Source organism: Triplophysa dalaica, chromosome 9 (genome assembly GCF_015846415.1).
Source record: "Triplophysa dalaica isolate WHDGS20190420 chromosome 9, ASM1584641v1, whole genome shotgun sequence".
Classification (NCBI taxonomy): Eukaryota; Metazoa; Chordata; class Actinopteri; order Cypriniformes; family Nemacheilidae; genus Triplophysa; species Triplophysa dalaica.
Window position 1 is genome coordinate 17,921,839 of NC_079550.1, and position 24,391 is coordinate 17,946,229.

The following is a 24,391-nucleotide window of genomic DNA, read 5'->3' on the forward strand; positions in this document are numbered from 1 at the left end:
CACTGTTGCCATAGAAACTCACCCCTCTGTCTCCATGGCGACAGACCCTGTTTTTTTCCTCCAGGCTGAGGAGGTGTGACTTATCCACTCCCACCGTCAGCGTTCATGTTTAGGAGTTTATATTAATGAAATTTCATCTTTATTCTGTAATCCTGATTTTGTAATCTCACTAAAACACCTGACAGGAAAGACAAACCCCCTCTCTCTGTGCCTTCCTCTCCTCATAGAGAAGACCCCACTTACACCTTATTACCGTGGTAAGAGTGTCTTAAACTATATAAAAACACTCAGACCACTTAAAGAAACAGTGAGAGGAAAGAGGGAGAGAGGTTCTAAAGAGGAAAGAGTCTGAGGTTCAATAACAGGGTAAAAGGGTGAGGAAATGTAGGGTTAATGGAGCAGAAAAAAGAAAATGAGGGCATTGAGAGGACAAATTTCTGATCAAGAAAGAGCGTTGGAAGGGAAGAACAGGCATGTGTGTATCTGGAGATGGCAAATGAACACAGAAATGGAGTCGGGGAGGGTAGAGGAATTTGTGCTCAAGGCAACGTGAACTCCGCTCATAAATGCTAATAAATATCTTTGTTATTATTGAGATGAATGCCTCTGCTGATGTAATCAAAGCTGTGTAGGCTGGGAAATATTATACACCCTACATTATTTTCTGATAAACTCTTTGAAGAAATGTACTCCATGCATTATTATTTTTTTTTTTTAAGCGTCCTATACCCTTAACTATGTGGGAAATAGTCATTACATTTTAAGAATTTTGGCTGCTGTGCGAACAAATAGTTTTTGTGAGCCCCATATAGAAAGCTTTTAGCTATGTCTATATACCTATGCCATTCAGGAATGACTACTGGGCATCCCCTTATTAATATTCATGATCCTAGCTTACGTTTCTAATGATCTTCCCAACCCCCCACACTTTCTTATCATTCCCCTTTCACAGTTTTGTCTTTAAAGATGTCTGTAGTAACAGTAAAGGAGAATCTAAATGCACTGTTGTACACATACAAACTCGCATGCAAGCCAGATGCTGATGAATAAATCAGAGCATCCTTTTGAATCTCTCTTTTATGAGATTGGCAGAACTGTCTGCTCTAAGTAATTCTCACTCACACGTCATGGCCAAATGTGTTTGTCTCTCTAATATCCAGCTATTTCCTCATTGACTTAAGAGTATAAGACCAGTGACCTTTTTCTCTCTCACTGTGCACTCAACCTCCCAAGAGCACAGAACATTGACATAGATATAAACTAGAGAATCTGACATTTTCTGAAGAAACCCATTAGTTTACGGTTTCTAGTTTAAAGGTAATGTTTGTAGAAATTGCTGCTAGAGGGCGAACAATCAAAACAACAACAATCGTGAATCTTGATGACGTTGTGTAGAAGCGTGGAAAGATGGGATTTGTTGTCTTCAACTCCACCGCTAATGGTACCGCTGATATATCAATCAGACGGGAACGAGAAATCATGTTAGCAAAAGAGGGAAAGTATTTTATAAATGTTGCGTTTGATGAAATCATTTTATTTTATTATTATGAATTAGACCCGAGTAATGTAAGGTTTAAAACTAAATTGTTAGTCATAGATCTTACAGTAATTGTCCAATTCAATGGTGTGGTAACACTGCGCAGTTTTAAGTGTTCAAATCAATAGTAAATAGTAAAATAGTCATAGTAAAAGTTATTTTGAACGTTCCCACATCATTTGCAATAATGGTAGATGGACTGACGGTACAAACTACTTCCGCATCTGTCTATGACAGTGTCAGGCGGTCGCTACGTCAGTAAAGGCGGTAACAAAGGTTAACGTGGATATGACGTTATTGACAGGCGACTAAACGGCCCCGGTCCACTGTTTAGAATGGCGATTTCTCAGGATTTAAAAGCAGTTGGAAACATTTGAGATATTGTAAGTATTCAGCTGAAAAATATACAGTATATAACATTGGCCTAGTGGTTCTTGGAAATTTTACTGCAAAATTCTTACAAACTGTACCTTTAAGCTGATTACGTAAAAAATAATGGCACACCTCTGTCTTCAAAAAGATTTGAAGTGTCTGTAACACTTTGCAATAAGGTGCTGTTAGTTCACAGTAGTAAAGGCAATAGCTAACAATGAACAATTAAGTTTTTCAGCATTTAGTAATCCTTGTCAAGGTTAGTTCATCTCCATGCAGTTATTCATGTTAGTTCATGGTGCATTTATGGGGTCATTTTGCGCGAACACGTGTTTTTCTGTGTCTTTGCTATGTAATAAGTTCCCTATGCATGTATTAGACATTTGAAATTGCAAAAATGTAAGTGTCTGAAACAAAAGATGCATTCTATCTAAAAGCGAATGCTCACCCAGAACTGCCTGAAACGCCTCGTGTAACAACACCACCACAAATCTACGTCAGTTTGTGGTATGATTGATCTAAGACGCCAAAATGTTTATGCAAGTAGGGTGGGAGTACCTGTCGTTACAATTGCTTTGGAACCTGATGTTCCAAGTATGGTTACATTTCCGTCACACGCTTGCAGTACTCGGCCAACCACTAAGCACTGGTTAACTGGCCAATCATTTTCAGAGTGATGAGCTTTCTAAAAAATCTGCACGTTGCAGAGAGGTGATACAAACATGTATCAAGCGCAGTATATGAAAAAAACAGCGTTTTTTAACCTTAAATCGTGTTTACACATTGTATTACATCTGAAACAAATGATTATATTTGTATTAGCCGTGACATAGGACCTCTTTAACTTTTGTTAACAGTGACATGTGATTGTTATAATGTATTAGTAAATGCTGAAATTAACATGAATTAATATTAATAAATGCTGTATTAGTAGTGTTCATTGTTAGTCCATGTAAGCTAATTCAGTAACTAATCGTTAACAAATAGCAACATATTTTAAAGTGTTACCGAAGTGTCTATCATAACATATCTACCTTTTCAAGTTAAGGTTTTCAAATCTCGAACCAACGCGTGCAAGTGCCAAAAAGGAAATGATGCCTTCCATTGTATGGTTATGTCTAAGATTTACATTTATATCTTTCAATTTGTAGTTGTTGTCTCGTGTGTTTGCATGTGTGTACCATTTGATTGCATCATCCTGACGTCTTTTCTTCTGGTTTTTCTCCTGTAAATACGTCCATTGAGTGTGGTTGCGGACACGGTCGCTCTCTCGGGCAATGTCAGAGGCGTTCTGAATGACCAGCTCATCGTACGCTCTCAGACCCCTGTCCTCCACGCACTGCAGGAAACGTGCACACTCTACCTCCCCTGGATCCATCCTTCGGTACAGCTGAGAGACTGCCAGAGAGAGAGAGGGAGATGAGTGTCTCGCACACAAAGTCATATTTTCCCCTTGAGAGATTGTTCTTGAGAAAAAAATATTCACTGTGGAAATACAGATGGGAATAATTCACACACACACATAATGTATGTGTTGTCAGGGGAATATGTTATCCTTTTACAGCGAAGGGCATGATTCACTACAGGGGAAGGGCAGGTGGCCTTATGTGTAAAACATAAAATATAAACACACGTTTGTTACTATACATTGTGGGGACCTACTGTATACATAATGACTTTTATACGGTCAAACTGTATATTCTATCCACAACCCTAACACAAATCTCTTTTTACATCAAACAAGCATCATTTAGTGTGTTTAATAATGAATTTCAACCTTGACGGCCATGTGTGCTTGAGAGAGAGAGAGAGATGTCATAGTTGGTTGACTTTATTTCTGCAACTCTATGAATATGTGGCCAATCGGATGTTCACTGTTGCATTATTCAGCATGTCTTAATATAGACTCTGATTTTGGCTTATCTCTCTCCCTCTCTCATGCCTTCTTCTCTCAAAATCCCTCTACTACTCATCTGCTTTTCCTACATTTAGTGTGTCTTCCCCTCCCACGCACACACACCTGTACATGCACAATGAGGCTCTGACCCACAACTGCACACTAACATATACACATACACACAGAAAACACAGCTGTATCCTATAAAGGGAATGTGAGGAGAGCGAGCTGTGGGTTTCCAGGCAACAGTATCCTAGCGCGCTGACATAATGCAGGAAGCCGAGAACCTAATTCTTTGCTGAAGATGCATTAGTTCCGCTTTATGTTGGCACCCGTGATATCCCTACCATGCATGCATGCATATGTGTGTGTGTGTTTGTGTGTGTTTGTGTGTGTGTGTGTGTGATGTAATGCCAAAAGCATGAAACATGATATTCCTCCTCTCTTCCCTTAACTGTGTATGTTCGCTGAAGATGGATAACCTTACAATTACGTTGTGCCATCTTTGTGTGTACGTATTTAAATAGCACATCTAATACTAGGTCTCTTCTCTGGAGTAATGGAATGGCAAGATGCCATATTCCACATGCTGTACGTATATACACAAAATAGGTCAGTGGGAAACCACAGCACCACATCAGTGCTTCCCGGTGAGAGAAGTTTAGCTTTCTTATTTGTTCCATTACCCTGTGATTCATGGTTTCCCATACACCACATTAATAGTGCCAATTCATCACAGCTGCATAGAAATGTTTTTAACACGTTACAGCAGGCACATGAAACCCAGCATGTGTAGATGCAAACCATGAATGTATGGTGGCTTCAACAGAACCGTGAAGCAACGTCGACAACCAATCCGACGTTCCTGTAATATTGTATTATATGAGCATGTGTCAAGTTATTTTATCCAGATTTTCTGAATTGATTGGTTTTCTTGTAACTTACGACAATAAATAGAATGGTGAGTGAATGAATATGAAGATGTGGAAGAGAATTGGTGGTCATTTTGTAAATCTGCTTATGTAAATCCCAAACCTCTGAACCTTGACATTTAACAGAATGTTCTCATTTCATCTGAACGCAACAGGATTGGTTTACTCAAAACCCACAGAGCTTGAATACGTGAAATGTGAATTTTGAAGATGTCCTGATGGGACCCCAAAGCCTTATGCCATGTGGAACGATTGAGGAGGAGGAGAACGAAGTGACGGAAACAAGAACACCAGAAGAAGGACACGGATGTTGGATGGACACACACATATGGTTCTGATGACAGGACCAGACTCATACTTACAGTATCGGTGTGTCTGTTCCTCTAGAACAGCTGATGTCCAGGTGTGTTCTGCGCGAGTTGTTCAGTACCATACGTTATCAAATCCCTCTGCGGATGCGCTGGGGCTCACACACACGGCTGACTGACAAGCCCGGCGACAGCGACGCAGCTCAGAGGAAACACACGCTGGCCTGACGAACCGTAGGGTGAGGGAACAGAAGAAGAGCTCCATCTTTGGTGTTCCAGATGTCTGAAGAAAGGCAAACGGTCATCGGAAACGGTCCGACCCTACTCCACCTACAACCACTCCTGCTGCTGTACAGCCACCGAGGCTCTGAAAAGATCCACACCTCCCTTTGGTCGTTGCTTCATCTGTGCTGTCCCCACACACGCGCGGCGTATGTGTGTGCGTGGGGCGGGCTGCGCGGGGTAGCGTTCTCGTTCAGCCGGTGTGCGTACAGCGACGTTAGGCTGCTAAATGCATCATGTCCCACAATTGCTTTGATCCGTCTTCCCCTGCTGCTGCCGCGGCTGGCGTGACACGCACGCATACACACACACCCATGCGCGTCACACACACAGCTCAGGCGTCACGAGCTGAAGCCAAAGAGACCATCTGTAGCATCTGTTCTATCGTCTATTCTATCTTTTTTTCTTTCTCTGCTCTCTCTCCAGTCTCTTGCTTCGCCTCGCAGATCTCCTTCCCTCCAGCTTTCCTCAACCCTCACTGCTTACTCACTCCATCTCCCCGGTGATCTTCTGTTCTGCTGTCTCTCTCTTTCTCTCTCTTTATGTACGTATGTATTTCTCTTACCCAAGTGTGCTACACCCTTAGAGCTGTCCGAGGTTCTGAAAAATAGAAAGACACATAAGCACACACTGGAAGGCAGATTGTGTGTGTGTGTGTGTGTGTCTGTATGTGTGAAAATCCTGTCTAGTGGGCATGACCTCTGTCCATTCAAAGCTATCAATACAAATGGCTATTTCTCTCTGCACATTTAGCAAAAGTATTTACCATCAATCAATTATTTTCACCTATAAAGTGCTTGGTTTAGATATTTCAAGCATGTGAAATGTGTGTTAAAGATGTGTAGTATTAGAGGCTTATGCCGTCTCCTCATTTTGCCAAAATGTTGCAAGTGTTTTAAGTCTTACTGTATAGACCACTTTGCAAGGTGTAAACACTGGTCCAGAAACACTTCCGTTTTCAGTTTTTTATTTAATAATATTCTTTTTTAAAAGGGTCATATGGCGGGAACACATGTTTTTCTGTGTCTTTGGTGTGTTATAAGTTGCCCATGGATGTGTTAGACACGTAAAATTGCTATAAGTAAAGTGTCAGGACAAATGCCTTGTGTAACCATAAATCGATGTCAGTTCATGGTATGACTTGACTAAGACTGCCCAGATGTAGACGCAAGTCAGTTCTGTCAGTACAAATGCTTTGGAACCTGATGTTCCAAATATGGTAAGGAAGTTGCATTTATGACACAAACTTGCAGTATTCGACCAATCACTATGCACCGGTTAACTGGCCAAACATAGCACACCTCTTATTTCAGAGCGATGAGCTTTGTTAAAAATCCGAGGGGCGGCAAAGAGGTTATAGAAAACTACCACGGTATGTGGAAAATAAAGCGTTTTTTTAACCTTAAATCGTGTATACACATTTCAATACATCTAAAACAAATGATAATATTCATTTTAGCCGTGACTTATGACCCCTTTAATAGTCGACACAGCCCCGGTAAAAAATGAAGAGACCAGTTAAAGATTTTCGCTTATTTAGCATTTCTTGATGTATTGTGATCATTCCAGTCCAGTGTCTGCTGAATATTAACAAAATCAAACCTCTGGAGTGACAAAGTCATCCAACAGCAATGTGAAAGACTGACAGCATGACAAGACACATGAAAAGTGCGAGGTTATCACATAAAAAATCATTTGAACTTTTCCTAAAAACATGTACATGAAACATGAAGTAAACAGTAGGCTAAGGGTGCTTGAGTCCCCACCCCTTTGCCCAAAGTGCCCTTTCTATGCCCAAAGTGCCCTTTTTGATGCCCAAAGTGCCCTTTACACGAATGGAACAAGGGGGACCCCTGGAAAACTCGACACTGCTATGTTGTATAATATGCTTGCTTACTGTGTTGTTGCATTACAGAGGCAAGCTCTCAGATAACCCCAATACTCAAGGGGGCGCTTCAAATGTCTTTACTGTACCATTAAGTCAGAAATGTTTCTGTTCAGGTGGTCAGCTATAAACATGTCAACAGTTTAAGTAGTTTAGCAAGATTTGTTGTCCAACCTGTGTTTGAAATTGAGCTTGTGTAGTTAGTAGCATTTGCATTTGTATACCTTCAGTATGTTTCTGGATCTAATGAGTCAAGGTTTTTTGTTTTTTCTCTCTACCTTATTGACTCCTTTGCTAACACACACGCACAGTGTATTGCATTTTTAAATCTTTCTTTCTTTCATTTGCTTTTGTCCTCCATCTTTTTCTGCTCTCATCTGGTCTTCTGTCCTTTCTTAGTCTCTTGCTCGTTTCTGTGTGTAGGTGTGTTTGTTTCTGTGTATGGGATGAATGTCTGTCTAGGGGTTTTCGACCATCAATCACTCTTTGCCCCCATGACATCATAGCCCCCCTTCACTTGAACTGCATGAACTGTACACACACAGACACTTAAACAGAGACCAGGCTGTTTTTTTACACACAAACACACAAGATAAGTGAGGACCTAACCTACAAACCTTTTGAGATGATTAGATTTTAAGCAAAACATGATTTATGAGTATTTAAGTAGATAACCAGTTTTTTTCTCGACATGTATTATTGTATGTACATATTTATTTAAAAATTCCCCCATCACATGTATATCCAAATATGTATATGCAAACGCACGCACAGGCATACAGCTTTTGCTGTGGATTTGTGTGTCTTGTGTTCAGTATTTGCTGACATTAGGAGCTGAATAGAGATAACAGATCATGGTCTGTGGTCGCTGAAGACAAAGACCCCACATGAATCAGAGGAGAAACACCCACGTCGACTATTCATTCACACACACACACACACACACACACACACACACACACATACACACACACTCTTCTTGCTTGTGAATTCTTGAATAAAACTGTTTAGGGCACATTCCACAATTCTGAACTCATTGTTTTTTTATAAGTGCACTTGCTGTGAATGAAAACTTTGTAGAGTTCCCCTAACCCCCACATACGAACATGCATAACAAACAAACATGAAAAGTTGTGCCAAAGCAAAAAAATGAACACGAATAACACACTGAACAACTAACCAGTTGATATATAGGAAAGTGCTTTGATTATGAGGACTGAATGAAATGGTAAGCCCTGCCCCTAGTGGCCATTTAATAAAATTACACGAGCTGAGCTACATCACTACATGAGACAACAGATGTGAGTCAGTAAAACAGTGCCTGGTTGGTCAGCATTGGTCACAGGGGTCATTTAGAATAACACATTTTTTTTACGTCATTGCATATTAAATGATTCGCATTAATTGGTGATGGTTGGTTTCTCTCAGATTCGGAAAAAGGTGTTCTGTTAACATTGAAAACATATAATTAACTATTATTATTAATATTAAATATTAAATTGATGACTATTGTAAAAAATACACATTTATTGGACTTCAGATAACCTAGATACAGTATACTTCAAAGGGAGAGCCCTTTAAAGTGAACCAAACATGTCAAAGGATTTTCCACTTTTGCATTTTTTAGACACTTTCATCTGAGTTGGTGAGGTGCATTCACACTATAAATTTTTTATCAGTATGTGTGTTCCCCTTGAATCATATACCTATACATTCTGCACTGCTTAACGCAATGTTCTACCAATTGAGTTACAGGAACATATTGGATACTATAAAAAGAAGAAAAACATGAAAAGTTGACATGGTCATTTTTCTATGATCATATTCTCTCTCACTCCTTTTTTTACAGATTCATGTGGCCTTCACATTCCTTGGCGTACATTACTGGAGGAATGTGGATGAATCTCAATAATTCTGCTCCTGAAATAGCCTGTGAGTGTTAATCCTTTTTAAAGGGAGGATGTGTCAGTTTGTCCTCTGGCTGGTACAGCAGATGAAACTCCAGAACGGAGAGGGATTTTAGGCTCGTATCAACGCACTTTACATCTTTCTGCTCTGAAAGACTGATTGGGTTTGAGAAATACATCAGATATGGGTTTTATATAGAAAGCGCAGCTAAACGCTTGAAAAGAATTTTAACAAGGTCAGTTCTTGATGAACGCTTTGTGCGAACAACTTAACAAAAGCATTGCAGTTACAGCACACTCTGTATTGTTTAGTCTTAAGGCCACGGTCTGATCATAAACCGTTATTCTGGAAGTGCATTAAACATCGACACATATATAATCCATACACGCACAGAGATCTATTGCGAAGTCAATTCGTGGTCTCGTATAGATGATCTCATCCTCTGTCATCCATTACTTATAATGTAGAACGAGAAGACTTATTTAATGCAAGACCTTTCTCTTAGTTGAACTCTGTGGGTGTGTTTTGGTCTGGACACAGATATCTGCTCTATAAGTCATACTGCCCCCGTAATGAATTGTTTATGGTCAGAGCACTCTGACTGCTTCAGCGTGGATCATCTTAAGTAACATGGTCTCTTTCTTTCTCTCTCTCTCTATTTATGTCCTTTGTGTGTATGAAAAGCTTTTTTTCATTTATTAGCCTTCTTTCAAAACAACCCCTCTGTTTCTGTACTGTAATGACATATTGCTTGCTGTATATTTAGATGATGAAATTATAGAGTGGTGACCTTTACTTATACTGGTCACTGAGGAATATAAACCAAGTTTAGAAAGTCCATTGATCATTTTATCAATGTTACCTTTCTCCCAACACAAGGCCACATATAAACTGTCTCATTTATTTTTACTGTTTACTGGTAATGTCCTGAGTCGTTTAAAGGTGCTGTGTGCATTATTTAAAAAGGATCTATTGACATAAATGCAATATAATATAGAATACTTTGAAATCAGTGGTGTATAAAGACCTTACATAATGAAGCGTTATGTTTTTATTACCTTAGAAAGAGCTATTTCTATCTATATACACCAGCGGCGGGTCGCTTTGCATGGAATTCACTATGTTATTTCTACAGTAGCCCTGAACAGACAAAGTGCTCTATAGAGCGTGTTTCGTAAAAACATTATCCCCTCCTGCAAAAAACTAAAATGCGATGACATCTTTGTCCTGTGAGAGACACCATAGTGCTTCAAAAGGGAGGGGGGAGGTTCGAAGTGAGCCATTGGTTGCAATTTCCAACATCAACGCTAGATGGCGCTAAAAACTCCACATTGCTCATTTAATTTCTTAGCCTTAAAATAATGTTCTGGAGATGTCTACTGTCCAAAGCAAATTTGCATCACATATATAGTAAATAATTAACAAATCTCCTTTTGAGACAGGTTTAAAAAAGCCAGTTGTTACTGTTTCGGTATATAGACTTGATCAATATAATTCCTATTTTTAACTTTTTTGACTTCCAGCTGCACTTTCACAATGTATTACTATAAAAAAAGACATTTCACATTGATGTTTGATATCAGCTGCTCTGGAATATTAGAAAGCTTCGTACCGGCTAAATCAAAGAGACCCTGATAAAGAACTCAAGAAGAGATTGAAAAGAAGTTGCTTGAAAAATGTATAATGTGTGCATCAGATTTCTATTAATGGAATGTCTGCCTACCATCCCAAGGGGAATTCTCAGCCGTTTTTTAATAGACTGACTTTAAGGAAACTGATAAAGGGGGTTAGTAACAGAAAAAGATTATTCTAACCCACTTCGCTTACACACAGTTGATCTATTAGCCTCTCGGTATCGCCAACAAACCCTTATCACACATTATCTTTGTTCAGACAATCCATTAGGGGCCTGGTCATCCTGTTAAGTAAAACAACCTATTCATTGAAGAAAAATAAATGTGTTTTGCATAATTATTGATGTGGGTGATGAGATAAGAGTGAAGAGCAGGAAGTTGTCAGTTGGGACTAACGATTGGAGTGTAAGTGGATCTCTCAAGGGAACTCCATCAGGCTTTGTGTCTGCTAGTCCAATTTGGTTTGTTCAATACTGTTGTGTACTGTCTGCCAGATACATTAAAGCAGAGAATGTTTTGTTTACATTTGTTAATTTGTTAAACACAATCCGGTGCTTCAGTCATCTGAATCAGACAAACCACACCAAGTATCTCAAAACAGCATATTATAATGTTGCTCTTCGTTCTGCATTCATTGGTTATGCTGTATTTTCTTTGTGCACAGCCTTTATCTTATCTCTATCCTAAATAGCAAGTTTTGCTGAATGCAGATTTAGATAGATTTAGGTAGATGTCGAGCATGTCTCAAGGGGATTAATGGCATTGAATTGACCTTGGTGTGTATGGACATAGAAAGGTCATGATTCATCCTTGACCCCCATATGCCTTTTCACTCAAAGCTTATCTATTAGTTCCCATCCCCCGGACCATGTTAGCATATATGTTGACATTGGTGTTCTTATATTGTGGTGATGATATGTTTTTCCATTAGCCTATGTAAATAGTGAAGAGAATTAGGCGCTAAGGATATTGGCATTACTTTATCATAATACGTATGGAAAATCTTTATGCACCCACAAAAGTGGTCAGAGAAATAATTAATTTATGGAGTGTAGCTCCAGGATTTAGCTGAATAATATAATGTCTTATTGAAGAAATACAAACAAAATATGGATTGTAGATTCCACAGTAACCAGTTTATCATTAAGAATACAAATCTCACGAATCAATGTACTTTGATAAAACAAATTATATTTCTTATTAAATAGTTTACCAGCACATTATAAAATGTTCGTAATTACGATAAAAATACGATATTTTTTTCACATTCATAATATATAACATACGGAAACCATTGGCATAGTTTTACCATAATAAAGAAAGCTCTAAAAAAACACAAGAAAGCTCTAAAAAAAGAGATCTGACGTTTGTACTTCTCTGTTATGACGTTATTATACAGTTGCGGGTTGGATTAACAATAAATCCGCGAACAAACCTTGAACTTCTTCACCAAAGCCTGCACGCTCAGCTCGTAGCGTGCGGATGTTGTTTCCATGGAAACGGAAATGTACAAAATTATCTTATGTTCTTTTTCAAGCAATTCCACATCTGAAAGGAATGACATTTGGAAGAAAAAGAAGGAAGATGATCGATAAAACACAAACTAGTCAAAACTTTGTCAGATTGAACAATCTCCTAAAAACGAGAATATATCCATGTTCATATTTGAATATTGTAGAAACATATTCTGACTGTTGTGTTTCAGACCGTTTAATAACAAAAACACGAAATCTAGTGCGCATGCGCATTCACTGGTACTGTTGGGTTGGCGTGGCTAGCAAATTTCATCATTAAACTTGTATGGTCTTACACTGTGATCTTACGTCACTGTTTCAAACTGACAAATTAACTCATTAACATGTAATCTCTTTACAGATAATTACTCAAATTAGGAGCTTGGATCGTCAACTTTACACGTTTAGCCTATACAAAATTAAGGTGAGTGTTCAATTTTGTAAGCATGTTGTTGTGTGGGTTTGTCATTTGGTCATAGTTACTGCATATGCTAGCCTACAGAAACCGTGCAGTTGGTTAGACAAATCGTGATTTAGATGAAGTGTTTTGGTGCGTATTCGGCCTTGACTGGGTAATGGTTGTTTAAATGCAAGGTTCTGTCGCCATCTTGTGAATAAAGACGGATACTTCATGTATGTCAACTCCCCTTGAAAGTTTGTGATTTAAAGAATAAACGAAACGTTTACTTGCATAAGCATACGTCCGTTTTGTATCATTTCAACCGTCAGTCCAGTTAGCTCGTGTAACAAACACGTTTTTAGTCAACTAACGTTACGAAGTTTAGTATTTTAGTTTGGTCGCTTGTGCAGCTGCTGTGCTCTTAATGACTTGGGCCGTGTCCCAATTCGAGGGCTGCGTTCTCTGAAGGCTGCATTTTCTTTTCTTTTGTTTAATGGCGGTTGGCAAACCGTACATATCCGCCACCTACTGGGATGGAGTGTGAAGACCAAGGAGGAGGAAGTGGAAAATACTACCAGACTTAATAATCTTAAAAAAAAAGATTATAGATTCTATCTGTGCACTCTGAAATAATTATTTAATTGTTAGTTTAACTTTCAATTATTTGAGTTCTTCGACAAATTGAGCTCTCTCATTACTATATGCCTCACAATGTATTAACACGTGCTCCACTGTTTCTGTCACCCCACAGTGCTCACACCCGCTTGTGTCACTTTTCCCTATCATGTGCAAATGTTGGTTTAGTCTGGTGTTCCCAATACGTAGCCTAGATATAATAGTGTCATTTTTTCTAGTTCCACATTTACTCCTTTCACTCCCTACCTTGTCTTGGATACTAAAAAAGGTGTCTTCCCTTTAACTCCTTATTCCGTTTCTCTTGCCATATTCTTAAAACAGCTTTCTTTATTATACACTTCGCTTCAGCTTTGCTCAACGGTACCTTGATATCAATTTCATTTTTCTTTAATCCCTGGTACCCATATAAATGTATTATATGTATCTAGCGGATTAATTCTGTGTAGGATCTGTAATATGTCATATAGGATGTCTTATCTAGCATCTGATTTATGACTTATTAAACTGAAAAAGAATCAGAGCACATGACTACATTTTTCATATTTGATTCTTCCACCCACATCATTGCATTAATATTGCCACTAGTTCTGTTGTAAATACTGAAACATCATTGGAGAGCCTTTTAAGGCTGCATTTTAAGACCCATTGCATCACAACAGTGTGACTAAAGGCTGGCAAGGCTGTCCCGATTCAAAGGTAGCTTCACATCAGCCCCAAAATGCGACCTTATTTAAGTGGGTTTTTAAGGATGGAAAGAATGTATCCTGTTTTGGCTATCTCTTTTGTCTGTTGCGCGCCTGTAACGGCTTGAAATTTTCAACAATCATTCTAAACTTTAGTTAAATAAAAGTGTATATTTCACAAAAACGGTCCATTTCAGTGCTTTAATAATATTATATATGATGTTCTTAATTAAGATTATTGGTGCATTCTTTTTCATTTAATATACTGTTCGGCAGTTTTAATCTACATAAACGTGTAATATTCTCTAAAATAAAATATCATATTTCTGGCTCCGTGTTTAGTGAACAAAGTCAGAAATGTCTCTTCTGTGTGCTGCTGTCACCACGCAAAAGGAGCAGCAGGTGATGCAATTAGGAAATCATCTTCGAGGATGGACCGTCTCATTTCGGGTCGCTTCTTAAACTTTTGAGGCTACGTAATTTGAAGAACATGTTTTCGTTGTTAAGTCCGCGACCTAAGAAGGTTGCTGCACCCGAATTGGGACACAGCTCAAAAAAACATTAAATTAATAAAAATGATGTAATTTTAACCCGCCCATTTTCAGACTTCCTGACATGTGTTTTCTGTACGAACATCAAGCTTTACGACTTGTGAATTTAATATTTTGTGTTCGACGTGCCTTAACAAAACTATTTAAGGCCTAAGGCAATATTTCATGATTACTGTTATCTTTTACTTTAAAACTGAGCATGTTGTGTAATGGTATAACGTTGGTGTTGTTGGATTGGCAAGTTAGCACCCATCGCATAACAGTTGACAAGTCCCAGGCTTGAATATACAAATTAAAAGTGAAGCAAAATCCTTCGGTCATTTCACGGAGCATTAAGCATGCAAGTTATATTTTTCTCCTTGTAAGTTTCTTAAGGTCAAGTTTACAGTATTGTGCAATGCGTCATGTGTAAAATTGTCTTGATGGTCTGGTGAGTTGAAATTGTGGGTCCCCTCTTGTGTAGATGTGTTCCGCTTTACATGCAACCATAGCTATGATTATGGTAAATACCCCTGCTGTGTAATATGTCAAGATTTAAGATAACTCTGTTGCCAAAAGCGCTAGGAGGTCATTTAGAGATTCTAACACAGTGGTTCACTTGCAGCATGAAAAGGCAATAACTGAGAACAGGAAAATAGTGTGATGCAATTCAGGACAGTAAGTACAAAATAATTGGAAATCAATGTCATTGTGCATTGCATTCTGTTCAGTCGCTGCCATATTTGGGTACAATGACAGTGTACAATGACAATAGAAATCACCTGTACTTACATAAAACAATTTAAGAGCCATTTGCACTTAGAATAAATAGACTTATGTATGAATCAAATGAAGAATGTTGTTAACAGCCCCCCCTGTTCACTTGCACTGATTGCAATAGAAGTGAATGGGGGACTGTGCTGTTCTGTCACCAACATTTTTCAAAATATCTTCTTTTGTGTTTTACAAAAAAAAGAAAGTCCTACAGGTTTGAAGTGACAAGAAATGATGACAGAATGTTCATTTTGAAGGTTAACTATTCCTTTAAAGTGTGCAGTAGAATACAAACCAAACAATTCACTAAAGAGTCAGATGTATGAAATTAACAAGTTAAATGAAGTGTGACACATTGTTTTTGTACATTGTTTGTAGTGATACTTTGTCTTTTTTGAAGTCAGTTTGAAGCTAGGGCACTAGCATCTTGATAGAGTATTATTTGGATTTTAGACACATATATTATCTAATATAATAGTATATATGAAGAGTTTGGTTGAGAACTACTCAGAAATAATCATTTTGTTTTGTTATCATGTTTTTATTGTGTTAGTTAGCTGTATTTGCTTAGTTATTATGGCTTAATGAAAACAAACCAACAGTATTGATATTACCAACTTGATTGATATTAATAGGAATGCACAATAAAAATAACATGATTTTTGACCCAATTTGGAAACAAAGTCTTCATTTTTTTCTTGACCTCTAACATACAAGCAATGAGAATTTTTTTATCCGATTTTTACAAACAAATTAAGCACATTTGTTTTATTTATAAAACGTTTCCCGTTTATAAGAAAGACAACCGGGAACTCGCTGTCCATTTTACTGGAATCGACGATAAATAATTCTGTTCGACTGTCCGAATCGATTTCTCGTCAGGTCTTCGCGCTGGAGCTTGTGGGAATGGATGAGCATCGTGTGTGCGTGCTTTAGGATAAACGGCTGCCTATAAAGTCGGCAACTCCACGCCCAGGGTCATAAATACGTCCACATATTGTCGCGAGCGCGCATCGTAATCCTCGTTGATAGACAGCTGCCGGGAAAAGCAGCTGCAAGCTGACGATTCTTCTCCAATAGATGTCAATCTTCGTGGTCCGGTCAGACTTTACAGGGATGTGGGAGATGCAACAGTTGGTTTTACTCATTTCTTTTAATTCACGCTGATTAAGAGCAAACCGATGGGCACGGACCTTATAGTACATTATGACGCAATATAACAAATAATGACAGAAGTGGATAATTATGTATTTGTTATATTGTGTTTATTAACACGTCTGTGTATCTGACACTAGATGGCAGTGAACCTCCAAGAATTATTTGTGTCAGTTGAGCCCTTCCAGAGTCAGAAAAAGCTCGTTAATTTTGTGGTAGGCCTACTGTTTGTATTAAATACTTGTTATATTAAAGTAAGTTGCTTATCAGCGCGCACTAAAAATTGTATGTGTATTTACTTATAAATGAAATCATACTCCCTACTTGAATGGAATGTCTATTGTTTTAATACATCTATTGTCTTCGTAAATGTTTTTATTAATGTCAAAACTTCTATATTGATGGATTTAAATTATTTTTATGTGACCATCTGCGCAACGTATAGCCAACTCTTAGACGTTCTTAGTAGATTTAGCCTACATGTTGCATTTAAACAGTCTGCATCAACAGACTAACAGCCTTTTCAGCATGATCTACTAATAAAGTATTTTAGAAAGAAAATCAACATTGCATAACGATTATTTATTTATATGTAACTGTGTGCATGGATTTAACACATAAAAGTGTAGTCAACAGTACAAATAAACTCACTCGTTTGCTCTCATGTTGTTGCGAGTGCATAAAATTCAGTCTTGACATTGCAAACACTTCAATTACTAAATACCAGCTTAAGGGAGCGAGACAGAACATATGAATGAATCAGATTTATTATATGGGATAGTGATGTAACTTTATGACATGCTAGATCAGCACAATATCTTTCCCCACAGCGGAGTTAATGAGAGTTTTTCCCCCTTTCCCTCCACAATCAGCGCCTTGTGGCTTGGGTCTCGTTATACACGGAGATTTATTCGATGCCTGTTTAACGTCCGCTAGCACGTCATAACCAAAGTGTTTCTATGCGGAGCTTTTTTGTTCTGTGCTTGCCTGGATTATCAACGCGGGTTTCACGCACACGACGAGAAAAACGTCGTAGTATAAATACATTAACAATTTTGACATTGTTAGAAATGTGTTACTGACATTCGTTTGGATCAACTTTGCCCCCATTATTTATTATTTCAGTTGACATGTCGGAGGCTTTTAAAACCGTTTGAGATTGTTGTAATACTATTAACGCTGTTGTGTTAAAGCATTTTTTTAATCGCCAATGATTTTACAGTAATCATACATTGTTGCTGTTGGACGTGGAGCACCACCGCAGATGTATAAATGTCTTTTGCCAAGCAAAGCCTCGGTTTATATATCTTCTAGAAACTGTAGGAGCTGGAGTTTAGATATATAGATAGATAAATAGATATACAGTTAGATGGATAAATTGATAGATTGCAAACTTGTTAAGTTAAGTTTTGCACACAGTGTTTGTTGCTGTCTGCTCCATCCTCTCTCTGCCGTGAAGGCTGTGGTTGGAATGTTTCCGCTTGTTTGAAGCGGAGAGGCTGGGCAGAGCGAGTCGTTGGCAGGGTCTCCGCGGATGTGGAGAATGCGCCCGTTTGACTTCGGTCTCCCGTTACGCGCTTCTCCTCATAGGGGCAGTACTTGATGGGGCACCGCTGGTTTCCCTTCCTCATGTTTTACCAGCTCTCTTCCCACTTCTCCCGAGTATGTGCAGAGCAACTTGCAATATGAATTTGCAAATGAAAATGATGTCGATAAATGATGGCAGTATATTTATATTGATTAAATGACAGAGGAGTTTTTATGAGCGTAAGTGAATTAAGACAATTTTTACCCTTCACAGCATATTTTCTGTTTGCCTTTCCCCCTCTTGTATAAACACATCTTTTTATTTATTTTTGTATCATTCAAAATTCGATTTTTTTAAATAAAAATTTCGATTTTTGTCTATTCGATTGTCTAACATTTTAGGCTGTTTTAGGCAATTAGAGATCTTAAGATCTAATAGTTCTTGATCCCTTAGTAGGCTATATTGACCACTTTATTATAATCTCTCACATTTTATCAAAAATATTTACCCCTTTCACTTCCTCTTTCATATGCAGTGTGTTGATTTGGAGTTTGACGAGCGGCAGACAGGATGGAGCATTGATAAATATCCCTGTTGATCACTTGATTGATTACCTCGCGCAAAGGTCACGCGGGCGCGCGGTAATTTCCTTGTGCCCGCGGCTCCCATTTCACTTTCAGTCTGGCGCGAGAGCCCCTTACTTTACAAATTATGTTTTTTATCTTAACCCTTCCCTCCCCTTGTCACCATCATATCATACCATCGACCTCTGCGTGCTTTCGATCTAACGACATGAGAGAGCAAAGCATTAATTAGTTTGGTGTAATAAGCTCATGAGGTAGGCTAAACTGTATCCTCTCGTTTTGATGGGCAAGACAAACTCATAATTTAGCCGCGTTTCCAAAAGGGTTCTGGCCTCGATTAATTTTCAATAATTACAGCCTACGGTGTCTTGACTGATCCCCACAGTGCGCCAGCTATACGCCATCTCTGGCCGGCGAGGTCAGAGTATCATAATAAAATATGTACTGCGTGCAGCGCATGGATGAAATCGCTGTCCATTTAGACTAATGGGAAAGCAAGGTACAGGTCTGCAAATGGATGGTAAAATTTCAATGCAATGCCCTAAATAGACGAAAGGATCACCAAACCATTATTTTTTATTTTTGTTTGTCATCAGACGTCCTTATGGGTACTTATTTTTATACTCAAAAGCTCCGATTTAATATTTTCTTACTGAGCAATATCCATATATATTAATCTTACAGAAAAATGATGTCTTCAGTTTTAATGCAGAAAAAGGTTTTCCAAAACCATTCCATAGGACAATTTCACTAGAGCATTGGATTTTTCCTGGATTTATAACAGGTGACTTTAAATCATAGATTTTCTATTTATTTCTCGTAAATTAAACAAATAAATTATTGTCATTTTATGAACTGTTATTTACAATGGATATTTCAATTTTACATGTAATATATTACAAATTTTGCAGCGAGACCGAGATATTTTCGTTAGTGTAATGACATATTATGTCTCTTCGAGTATTAGGTATTGTTGTGGATTTTTGTTGACGTAAGCAAGTGTTTTATGCTTGAGAGCTAGTCAATTCGCATTTTAAAAATTAGGGATTTGCATTTGTTGTTTGCCCTGCACTGCTCATTTGTATGCAGAATGATGTCAGATTAATTGGATCCGTTTTAGAAATAGCTAATAATCAATACCCCAAGCGAGTGGAACGCGACCCTTTAAAAGGTTCATGGGCAAGGTCAAAATGATGTCACGCGCTTCTAATTAATGGGCAATTAAGTTAATGACCCATGAGTTCTCCAAATTCTCACCCCTCTTTAAAACTAATACCAACAAAAGGGGAGAGAAAATTAGATAGATATGTGTTATCAACAATCTAGATCTAATTTATTAAAATTTGATGAGCACTGCTGGACATCCCGTAAATGAGTCCCAAAGGCACCACAGAAAGTGTCATTGTTTGATTTACATTTAAAAAAAAGTTCATGAATATTTCTGTAGTGGGGCTAAAACATAATTGTTATTAATCCTGGAAAGTATTAGGGATCGGAAAATCATTTCTTAAAGTTTTCACATGAAAATTGAATCTGTAGCTAAGTGAAAGTAGCTTCTGTGTGCGTGCAGCTCAATTCATGGAGAAGTTCATAGATTAATAATTGTCAGTCCCGCAAGGAAAAAAAATCATACGGGCTGCCCCTGGTGCCGACTGCCCACGGACTGGAGGAGGAGGGGAGAAGTGAAAGTTTTTCCTTTCTTTTTTTAATAATTTCAAAAATTCATAACGATAGTCAGATCTCAATTAAACAACATAAAACGTTTAATGAAAACGTTTTACAATAGTCATTTAGCTGAAGAGTGATTAATGCGTCTTCATTTAAAGCGCAAAGACCGGGCGCTTTGGACGCTCGAGACTGCTTCATTATAATTAATGTCTCTGGTTCCTCGTGGACCCGGAGGTCGCGAATGGCTCCGTCCCGCGCCCACTGATCTCTGAAGATCTGACACGAGAGGGATCTCGCTGGCTGTTGCAATCTGACAAGATCTGTTATACTTGGGTGATGAATCGTTCCAAACTTTTTTGGCGATGCTGGCAGCTCGGGGGTGTGCGCATGTGCGAAGGTGTCTAAACTGACAATGCTGGAGAGATAGTGTGTCTGGGATTGAGAATCACAGAGAAAAGGACAGAGGAAAAAGAAAAAGGAGGAAAAGATTCGAGAAAAATTCCCGCAAAGCAACGCCAAACGACGGGTAGGCTATCATGAGGTCCAAAGGCAGGGCAAGGAAACTGACCACGGGTAGGTGCAACATCTCCTTTTTTAGCCCTTTTCAAACTGCCATCTTGTACATGTGTATGCTGCTTGTGAAGTATACACATTTTCGTATTTAAACCGCTACAGACAGCACTACGAACAGCTCGACGGTTTTCGTGAATTCTAGTCTCTTAACAGTTATAGTCGAGCTAAACGCGAACCGTAGCGCGCGGTTGGACTTTGTGAGGCGAGATTCTAAAGTGACAAAAGTTGCGCGTGCCTCACAAACTTTAAGATTCGCGTGTCGTAATCGCGTTTTGCATTCAAGTACGCATCGCTATGGTGTTATAAGATAGTTCGACAAAACAACGCTGTCAGTACGAGGTTTTGTGGCGGCGGTCACATCAATTTGCAGCCGCGACTTTGAAAAGACAGCTTCTCCATAGTCGACAACAGAAAGGCAAATACGGAGGCACGCTTTTAAATGCAAACAGGTAGCTTACAACTGGCGCACGGCTGGCATTTCAATGAATTGCATATATGCCAAATTACCAGAACTGTGTCGGAAATGCTTTTAAGTATATTTGATTTGTGTGCGTTAACGTCGTGCCATTTTTTCTGTGTAATTGTCGACGCTGGTTGTGCAACAAGTGATCAAATCCCGTTATGAATTTGTGTTTCGGTATGAACAGCCCGGAGAAATGTTTTTGTTTTTGTTTGTAATGGCACTTTAAACGGTGGACTGTAATCTTAGCTTTTGATTACGGGTTGCCTTTGGCGCATGTTTAAGTTGACGTTCAATGCTTGTGTGTGTTTTGCCACGCCACAACACAAACGCAGAAACTGAACATCAAGTGGTAAGTGGGAAGTTGTTCCCCTCCTCACTGGAATTATTTGGAACGAATGTATTTCGCTCAGGTCTGTGAATAATTCGCCCCCCTCTAGCGCAGTAGGCTGCTGACTCTGATTTGAGCAATTTTCCCTTCTGCTGTTTTCCAATAAACTCTCATTGTGGTCCACGCTACGGAAATCCATGCAAATATTCCACAGGCTTTAAAGTTAATTTCTCGCCGTGCGTGCAGAGCTTAAAGTCTTGTTTTGTGTACACACAGTAGGAAACAAATTAAAAATATGATATATATTAGGCCCAGTTTAAAGAATAAATGGTGATCGTTTTATTTCTTTGTTGCATTAACAAACAACAGCACATTTTATTTTATTTTATTTTAAAATGGTCGAAAGTATATATTTTTGTCTTTGCTCAAAATAAATAGACAGTGGTATTTATTTAATAAAGTTCGTAAGAGGTTGGGTAGAAAACAAGCAAGGAAAACAAGCAAAGGATCATTTTGCTTTTGAATTATTGTTTCCTTTCCTGTCGACAGCAGCATGATGGGCTAGACACTGCGCGCCCCGTCTGGACAGAAACAGGGGTCACGCGGGTCTTATCCGTTCAATAAACTGCTTCTGGAGCCCTATGCCCTACCATTGTACAGTGAGAGATTTTTCTGCGCACAGCAGCAACTTGTCAAACACGCACTCACGTGCATGCACTCTCTCGCGCGTACCCAGACCAATGCAATTGCAATTTTTTATTGTTATTTCGCACCAGGTGGGGTACACATCACAGTGCCATATTAGCTTTTTTTATGTCTCGCAACAAACTCATAACTTTTACTCCGGTATCGTTTAACTTTGATATTCATAGTACATAAATCCTCACCAATAGCTCCACACTTACCGGCGCTTGCTTTTTCCCATTATATTTCAATCGCAGACAACTTGCTCTTGAAGTCATGTTACTTAATGCACTGACATCAATAGACATCCAACTGTAATAGTAACAATATAAGCTGCTCAAATGTAATTTAAGTCATGAATATTTAATAGTAATAACATACCTATTGGTAATTGAATTGTATAAATGCATAACTCTTATGGTTTTCTGCTGTTAGTGTAAATCAAGAGGGAGTTAACCCTCAGTTTTCTTCTGAGGAAATGTGTTGGTCACTTTGGTCACTTACAGCAGCAGGAACCTCACGCAACATATAGGAAAAAAAATCACAGTAACAGACCACCATGTCATAACAGGCTTGACGACAGATAAACAAATAAATACACGCATTTCTTATAATAAATTGGTGTGGTTAGACTAAGGTTGTTACAGACCTTCTCACCCTCTCATAGAGAGCGCTCAAGATTATTATTTACTAGAATAGCTGAATAATTGACAAGGGTGCATTTCAATTTTTTTACCCAAGATTTAAGAAGATTTCTACATATTAAGTCAAAGGGGGAGAATGTTCTGGCTGGCGAGAACCGCAACTCTCCCGCGAGACACTGGGCCACTCTGGCCCCACGCCAGTCCCTGCACTCTGTCAACATTGAATATTTAAATTCCCAGACTCCTCATAACGGACCGTCTGCCGGTAAAACGCGTTCAGTTCGAGTCTGAATAGCTACAGGCTCGTGTTCCTTAAAAAAGAAAGAAGCCCTCTCCGTTCCGTGTGGCCTCTGCCGCGCGCTCACCACACAACACCCCAGCCGCACGCGCGTGTGTGAGTTCTTTAAAGGTAATAAAAGTCGGTCGTTTAGTAAGTGTGTGTGTCCACGACACGTTTTGTGGATTTGGCCAGCGGTGCCGGACATTTCACCTGCTTGTCCAACAGTCTTATATTCTCTGTAATATCTCGCCATGCAGTGCATACTGTCCTATAGGCTATCCCTAGGAATGAAGTTGCCTGTTTACGGCGAATGGGGTAAAATAACACCGCAATAACAAACATACATACAGATATTAACGTGCCAAGATTGACAAAATGTACAGTTGATACCAAACTAATGCATGTTTACATTGTGACAGACATTAAGGGCTTAAAACCAGCTTAATTGATTTGGCACGTTTAACTATATTTCAGCATCAAATAATGTATCGCAATATGTTCAATACACACTTTGAATGCTTTAATGAAAATAATTTACTCTTTAAATAATATTTATGTGCATGATTTAAATATATTTATAGACCCATTATTTATGATCAATGGATCAAATGAGGATCAAATTACAAGTTGAAAGAGTTGCGTTTTTTCCTTGCAAATCAGAATGGCCTGTCTTTAATATATTATTATATATATTTTTACGATCAGCCATTATTCATCGATATTTATGTAGGCTAGTATGCATCAGTATGCTGTTTTGATGATAACTGCATTTGATAAGCTGCACATGTTTAGCAAGTCTTTCGATTGTGTGTTTGGCTCTTATGCGCGTATTCACCAGGTCCATCGGCTTCACGCCACGTCTTTTGTTTCGACTTTGATGTGACTCGCTTCACCGTGAAAATGTCCAAACAACGGAGAAACGGCTCGACTCAGCAAAAGGAAAAAGACAGACTTCTACATTTAACAATGTGACATTCCGCGTGAGTGAAGCGCGTGAGAATAAGCTCTGCGTCCGTGCATTCTCTCCGCCTGTCAGCCCGCGACCAGAGCGGGCGCGCGTTATATTCTGCATTGTGCAATGGGCCGTGCTGCTGCTCCATCCCGCGTCCATTATCGAGCTTATTCAAAACGGGTTAAACGGATCGGACCGCTTAAGTGAGAGTGAATCTTATGAATGGACAGTTCGATGAGA

The 24,391-nt window shown here is 38.8% G+C and overlaps 1 protein-coding gene across 15 annotated transcripts in view; it reads left to right on the top strand.

The window, feature by feature from the left end:
• Window positions 1-24,391, top strand: part of mecom (MDS1 and EVI1 complex locus) — a 176,644-nt gene that overhangs the window by 25,101 nt on the left and 127,152 nt on the right. The window contains exon 1 of one of the 15 annotated variants that reach the window (XM_056756390.1): window positions 12,556-12,693. The exons of 13 other annotated variants lie outside the window; for them this stretch is intronic. Coding sequence is in view for 1 of the 2 variants with exons in the window: in XM_056756386.1 (XP_056612364.1) it covers window positions 20,764-20,800 (37 nt within the window). In the remaining variant the exon portion in view is untranslated. Of the gene's footprint in view, window positions 1-12,555; window positions 12,694-20,302; window positions 20,801-24,391 lie in introns of those variants that run through there. One more of the 15 variants, XM_056756386.1, reaches the window with a different exon arrangement.